This window comes from Stegastes partitus, unplaced genomic scaffold (genome assembly GCF_000690725.1).
Source record: "Stegastes partitus isolate 25-593 unplaced genomic scaffold, Stegastes_partitus-1.0.2 Scaffold1907, whole genome shotgun sequence".
NCBI classification, from domain to species: Eukaryota; Metazoa; Chordata; class Actinopteri; family Pomacentridae; genus Stegastes; species Stegastes partitus.
This window is the reverse complement of record NW_007579638.1, coordinates 105513-113273: the sequence shown is the minus strand read 5'-3', so window position 1 is coordinate 113273 and position 7761 is coordinate 105513. Positions and strand designations below refer to the sequence as shown.

At 43.7% G+C, this 7761-nt stretch overlaps 1 protein-coding gene across 1 annotated transcript; it reads left to right on the top strand.

Moving 5' to 3' along the window:
* Positions 1-1060: 1060 nt before the first annotated feature.
* LOC103373110 (protein phosphatase Slingshot homolog 1-like) lies at positions 1061-7473 on the top strand (the record flags this gene model as incomplete). The annotated part of the gene is made up of 11 exons (XM_008302920.1): positions 1061-1182; positions 1263-1331; positions 1648-1713; positions 2661-2855; positions 3190-3283; positions 4273-4401; positions 4511-4557; positions 5121-5267; positions 5779-5979; positions 6118-6745; positions 6853-7473. Coding segments are annotated over 11 exons (2319 nt in total), but the record flags the coding sequence as incomplete, so codon positions are not given.
* Positions 7474-7761: the final 288 nt, after the last annotated feature.

Sequence of the window (7761 nt, the reverse complement as noted above, 5' to 3'; positions counted from 1 at the left end):
TTTTTTGGAGTTCTACTTCACTCAGAAATGTGTTTTGTTTATTATGGGTTCACTTGGATGTTTGACTTTCACTGTACAGACTCACATGTGAGCAGATTCTGACATTAGACGGCTGTTTTTTTATATTTATCCACTGAAGGGGGGAAAGTTTGTCTGTGTTCCCCTCAGAAATTATATATTTTTGCTCCTTTAATTAATGAAAGTGTCTCATGTCCCCAGAATGTGTCCTTTGATTTGGTTCATTTTACCATAACGGCATAACCCCTGGTTTTAACCCTGTTCTAAACGGACTGCTTTAGTGCCTCTAGATTTAAATTTAAATACAATTAAGCTTAAATACAGTAAGAAGACTGTCTCTGTGTCTGTGGTTAAAATCGGCGGCTGACACAGATGTGGTTGAGTGTTTGAGATGTGGAGTTTCCATCACTCTTAACTTTCTCTCTGAGGTATTATTATACATAGAGGTAGCGCCAAATTCACTGCACAGCTGTTATATGGTATGGTATTAATATGACCAACATATTGGGCCTTTGTTCTTTATTCTTATTCATCTTATTATTATTGTTTCAGTGTGGAACAGGTGCACAACACATTTCACTGCCATGTATAACTGTGTTTGTGACCGATAAAGACCTTGAAAATCTTTAAATCTTTAAAAAACAGTTTGTACAAGCATTGGTTTGTTGCACCACATCTGATCAGCAGCCAATCATGATCCAGTCTGAAATACACTGAAAATCCATTTTTAAGCAAAGTAGGACATATCTTGTGTCTGAAAGTTATAGAAATATTCAAAAATCAATGCGGGAGTCGACGTACCAGCCAGAGACTACAATGTGAGGCAGAGTATTTTTATGTCTGGAAGCACGTCTGGACGAGAACCTTTTATTTAAAGTAATTTTAGAAGCCATTTGCTGTGACTCATCCCTAAAAAACAGTCATGAGACCAGAATGAAGGCATGTTTTGTGGGTTTGTCGTGCGATGACGTTCACAACAACTCCAGAGAACTGTCATCTAACTTTTTTTGTTTTTTTCCCAACCCCTCCTTTTGTCGTGCAGGCCGTGCGGTTGGAGAGCGGATGGTCGGATCGAGTGCGCTACATGGTCGTTATCTACACCAGCGGCCATCAGGACACGGAGGAAAACATCGTCCTGGGAATGGACTTCACCGACAAAGACAGGTGGTTAATATCTCTGCAGCTGCATGTTTTGTACGTTTCAATCTGAATATTAGTTGAAATGATGTTCTTGTGATCCGCAGTAAAAATTGCTCCATTGGGATGGTGCTGCCGCTGTGGAGCGACACCAACATACATTTAGACGGAGATGGGTGAGTCACAAAGCTGCTAGTGGATCCAGAACACATTAATGTCTATTTCTTTGCTCACACGTTTAGGTTGTTGTCCACATTTTTAGGATTTACTGCCCACCAGTGGCAGAGGAGCGACTCGCACACATTTTTGTCTGGGTTCTTGCTGACCTGTTAACATTGTCGCTGCCTCTGTGTGCTGGAGGAATGTTCCACTGGTTGGTGTCCTGAATAGTCCCATGAACGAGCCCCGTCCAGTCTGTGTTTACATCCCCCCTCGTCGCTCTTCATCTCCGACCAAACTCCTCCTCATCTTCTTCTTCTTCTTCCTCCTCAGAGGCTTCAGTGTGAACACAGCAGGGCGGTCGCATGTCTTCAAGCCTGTTTCTGTGCAGGCCATGTGGTGAGTAAGTTCCTCATGTTTACCTGGGAGTCGTGTTTTTGTTCATGTTCTCAGAAAAACACTGGATGAATGTTGGTTCTGAGATTTTTGCTTTACATTTATCAAATTTTTGGAGCATTTGTACCACCTTCGAGGCATGTTTTCTGGACTTTTTGTGCCCATTTCTTGAGGTGTCATACACAGTTAATGTGAATATAAATTAGAACTTAAGGATTTTGTACATTTAAAGAAAAAAAAAAGCACACTGCTATATTTTTATGTCTCTGTGGAGTGGACCAGTGAACTCGATATTTAAAATAGAGGCTCCACAAAACGGGAGAGAAATAACTGTTAGATTTTTGCCCAGCATTAACATACTGTCAAAATACTAGCAGTTATTTGTCATTTCAACCAATTCCAATCCACAAATACACATTCACTACAGTACAAAATCATATTCCGGTTATTCCTCACTTCCCTGATGGACGTCTGGATACGAGATTTGGACGCTAATCGGATTCCTGAGTTGCTAAATTCTGCTAAATTCTGAATATATATTTAAAAAACAAGCTTTCATCCTGTAGACTTCCAGCAATTTAAGGGTAATTTCACTGCACACAGATATAACAGAGACATCCATAAGCTTGTTTTGAAAATTAGAGGTCAAGTGCCGCCTCCTAAAACTGAATTAGGCCTTAAACTTTGTGTTAAAATCACAAATTTAGATTTATTTTAACATAACTAGACTCAATTATGTTGGTTTGGTAAAATAATAACCAACTCTTGTATATTTGATTTGATTATTTTCCCCTGTGATGACACTGCTGGTTCAGATTTGACATTCACGCGCCACCTGCTGGCCAGTTGTCATTATTACCACTAAAGCCTTCTGTGCTCCTTAAACATTCCATCCATCTTGCTGACAGTGGTTTTTGGTGGTCAGGAGTTTATGCTCTGTGCTATGGCAGGTCCGCCCTGCAGGTCCTCCACAAGGCATGCGAGGTGTCGCGCCGGTTCAACTACTTCCCAGGGGGCATCGCTCTCACGTGGATGGCCTTCTACGAGAGCTGCATCACCTCGGAGCAAAGCTGCATCAATGAGTGGAACGCTATGACCGACCTGGAGACCACCCGGTCGGACTCTCCCACCATGTTCGTCGACCGGTGAGACCCCACAGAGAACTTCAGTGTCGTATATTAACAAAGACAAGCAGGTGGTCATTTGTTTGAGGCATTCCCACTACTTATGTCTGTAGAGGAAAAGGACTTTAAGCAGTTACAAGCTGATTTCATGTCTGATTTTCTCCTCATATGTCCAAACAGATTAGCTGAGTTCTAACATCCCCAGCACATCTATGTCAGTAGTCAGTATAGCAGATTTCAATGCTTTGGACACTAGCTGTTTCTATCGTTTCCCTACATGGGTGGAAACATGTTTCACTGTCCTGCTAATTTTCATCCAGACAGCAGCACTGATGTGTTGACTTCTTACACGCAGGCCGACTGAGCGAGAGAGGACGGAGTGTCTCATTAAAGCCAAATTACGCAACATCATGATGTTCCAGGACCTGGAAAACATCACCTCCAAGGAGGTACGTGCCAAATCAACACCTTGAAAATGTGTCTAATTGCTTTAAATCTTTTTTGAAAGCTGGACCAAAAAAAAGACATTTTTAAAGATGACAATTAGCTGTGTTAAACGTTAGATTTAGTTTCTAGTAGCAGGACTTTGTTTTTATGCATTCTGACTAAAGGCATCATTTAAAGTCTTCTGTATGTTTGTAAAAGTTATTTCACCGTAACCCTCCGAACTACAAAACCTATCAGCAGGTTTGAAAAGCATTATATCTTTAAAAATAACTAAATAAATGCTGATATTACGTTATTAATAAGAGCCAGAAACTGTAAACATAGAAAGAATCACCAGATTTTCAACTTTAAGATCCTAATCTGTGACATTCTGTTCAAAAATCACTTTATTTTATGTCTCATTTAGAGATGTGTCAAAAATAAACCATTTGCATTTATACATTTTATATATTCTTTGGTACAACTGTGAAGCCATCAGTGAAGTTGCAACAAAGCTGAAGGATGTTTAGGCCGAAATGAAGGCTGTTTTCAGAGGTTAGATAGGAGACAGTATAGAAACAAATAAAAAATGTCAGTAGTAAAGTATCTATTTTATGTAGAGTTACCTTTTCTTAGTATTGGTAAAACCTGCGGTCATTTATTGTCCATGTTGATTTCTGATTTTCTCATTTTTGTAAAATAAATAATCAAAGAAATTCAACTTTCGTTTCGTCATATTGAACAAAACACACATTTGAGTTCTGTTAACTTCTAGCCATGACTGAGTTGTTTCCATGAAGGTACAGGACTTTATATTGTAGTAGATAAATTACCCCACAGTGAGTGAACACATGTGTCAGGACCAAAACGTGTCCAGAAACTGCTTGGAGCTGAGAGGGTTAAATAAAGATAAGGGAATAATTCATTTCAAAACAAAAGCACTACTACTACTATACTCACTGTGGGAGATGCTCTGTGAAACATGCTTTTCCTGGTAAATCCTTCTCCTCAGATCCGTAACGAGCTGGAGCAGCACATGAGCTGCAACCTCAAAGAATACAAGGAGTTCATAGACAACGAGATGCTTCTGATCCTCGGCCAGATGGACAAGGCCACGCTCATTTTTGATCACGTTTATTTGGTGAGTTGTTTCGTCTTTACCGTTTGCTTCCTCTCATTGTGGTTTCTTTACTAAACTGCAGCGATTCTTCTGATTATTCTGAAACGTTTCTGCTTTTATTCCTGTGCAGGGCTCTGAGTGGAATGCTTCTAACCTGGAAGAGCTGCGGGACTGTGGGTGAGCTGAAAGATTTCATCCTCAGTGTTTTATTCTTCTCACAGTTTTTAGCTATTTCTCTCTGAAATTTGCTAACATGTGTAAATAGAGTTCATCCACTTTTCTGTGGAAATAACCAGCAGGTTACTGAAATAGTTAGATTACTTGTATTTGACAAGATGCTTTACAATTTGACATATTTCAACTCTCATTTAATAAAAGTTGTTACTATAAAATTGAATGCAACTCCAATCTGTTGCGCTTGATGCAAAGTTATGCAGGAAAACAATTTCCAACAAGTTGCAAAATTATGTTTTCTCTTCAAATAGCACATGAAAACTGTGTTGGTTCACATGCAGATGCTGTGCTGCACCTTATCCTCAGATTAGGAAACATAATTTTAACTGCACGCTGCATTTATCCCAGTAATTTAATGAATTAATGTCACAGTTTGGCACACAGAGAATAAACTACAGTTAGGGTTAGCTGCGTCGTCAGTGCTGCAGCCATTCAGATTATGTGTAATTTGTGCTAACAGTGACACTAAGGGGATGAAACGAGCATGTTGTTGTTTTGGTTGACAGGGTGGGTTACATTCTGAATGTAACCAGAGAGATCGACAACTTCTTCCCGGGGATGTTCTCTTATCACAACGTCCGAGTGTACGACGAGGACGCCACCGACCTGCTGGCTCACTGGAACGACACCTACAACTTTATTGTCAAAGCCAAGTGAGAGCCGTCACATCAAACAAACCAGTCAGCTCACATGTTTTGGTTACACTGGACAGAATATAGATTGTCAACTACAACAGCAGGCTGTTACTGAAGCTGTGTTTGGTCAGAGTTTGTGCTTTGGTATTAATAGAAGGTGTTTTTAGTCATAATCTTATTTAGTTTGACAGACTCACATCATGCATTCTCTCCCACTACTGGGGCCGCGATCACACAAGACATATTCTTGTCCTCCCCAAACGCAAGTCGTGGTTGTGAGTTGTGCCAGTAACAGCGATCAGTTTGGTTGCTATGCAACTGTCTGACCATGTTAACCTGAGGTGAAAAAGGATGTATGTAAAAATAAAATAGAAAAGATCAAGTTGAGATTTGTAGCGTGCTCATAGCTACGTCCAGAAATAAACAGATGTATCTGCTAATCTATTGGATTTGACTCAATATTTTAATATTACACTGTGCTATTGTCAACTAAAATAGAACATAAATGATTTTTTTTCCTGTCCAATAGGAAGAATAATTCAAAGTGCCTGGTGCACTGTAAGATGGGGGTGAGCCGGTCTGCCTCTACAGTTATTGCCTATGCAATGAAGGAGTACGGCTGGTCTCTGGAGAAAGCCTACAACTTTGTCAAGCAGAAACGGAGTATAGCTCAGCCAAACGCTGGCTTCATGAGACAGCTGGCAGAATATGAGGGAATCCTGGACGCCAGGTAAGCAGGTCTACAGCTGAGTTCAGATCTGTGTAGTTTTTTGTTACTGAGGTGGAGTGAAGAGCCTAAGATGTGATAGTGATGATACACATGCTGCTGGCGTTACCAGAGTGTCCCAAGTCTTCCTTTCCTTTATAGCAAACAGCGTCACAACAAGCTCTGGAGGCCCGAAACAGACGAGGAGGGAGCAGATGATTTGCAAGCGTCCGGCCACTGTACCGGTGGAGAGGAGATGCCAGTGCTCAGAGAGGAGGCCTGGGGAGGCTGCGGGGCGTCTCCCTGCAGGGGCATGGGTCTGGAGATGGAGCCCCTCGACTCTCTCAACTATAATTATTACTTCAGGCGTTTGTCAGACTCTGCACTCGACAGTGAGCCCTCCACCCCAGTGCGAGGTCCCCCTCTGCTAGGTATGGAGAGGGTTTTCATTGAGATTGAAGACGTGGAAAGAGATGCCCTGCTGGAGGATGAAGGTTTCCCCATGGCCCATCTAGCCCTACCCGGGGAGGGCACAGCAGCTCAGACCTGCGGGCGCCTTGATCCCCTGGAGGACATGAGGCTGAGGCTCGAGTTCAGCACTTTGGAGGAAGAGGATGAGGAAGAAGCCAAGAAAGAGGAAGCTGAGATGGCAGCCTTGGCTCAAACCCCTGGAAATTCAGATGCGAAGGAGGCTGAGAGAAGCGAGGAGAGCCGGTTAGGCTTAGCCAATCTGAACACCAACAACAGCAACCGTCTTGCCGCCAAACGCAGCTGTCCCGCAGCTTTTGATGTGAGTTAAGAAAATGTTTCCATGCCAGCAGTAAATTAAATGTTATTTACTACTTCTGCATGCCACTGACCGTACACTGTGTTCTGTTCTCGTTTTGATCCATTTAGGACAGTGCTAGTACAGGAAACCCTTTAAAAGTGAAGCCTTCCTACCAGTCCTGTAAAGACTGCATGCGTCTACCACAAGGGCGGCGCTGTGACCGTCCAGCAGGAGGCCGCTCCCACCGCCTTAACCCCTCCCGCCACTGCACCGTCCCCTCCATATGCATAGATCCGCCCGGGACAAATTTTGCTTCCACCCCTCTTCTGCAGTCTCTGCCGACCCCTTCAGTCGCCCCACCTAACCTGGTCCAGCCCTGTGCTCATCTGTACCGCTGTGCCACCTGCACCCCGAGCGTCGCATCAGTACCACTAACCAACCAACAGAAACTGGCCTCGCCCATGAACTGTGAGGAGACGCCTCCTGACCGCAGCTCAGTGGAGACGGAGGACATGGACGAACCACAGGGGGGCGACGTGGGAGAGCAGGTGCTAAGGGAGAGCGCCGAGGCCATCGACGCCACTGAACCTGGTGGTTTAGTGGAGCTCCCGCAGCAGGCTCTGGCTCTACAAATGCCAGGACTGGGGATAGAGTTTGGTCTGGAACTGATGCGACAAAGGGCAGAGCAGCTTGAGAAGATGCCAAGCCTGGCCATGGAGGGCCAGCTCCCAGTCGGGCCTCTGCCTTAACACAACGGCTGGAAGCACAGACGAGAAGGAGGAAGTGGAACACCACTGCCTCAACTACTGTGATGGCTGTGAGATATTAGATAACCACTGCTGCGGTGTCGTACCAGACGTGAAGCTCTGCTCTGCTGACCTCTGCTGTAATGTCTTGGCCTCCTGGCTCAGTTTGAACAAACTGCAGCAGCTCTCTGAGCGCCCTGTCATCGACTGAAGGGATTAAGATCCACAAGAGGCTGGATGTTTTCGCCATGTGCTAAAGGCCTCGATGCTTCTGGCTGTGTCAGGATGGAA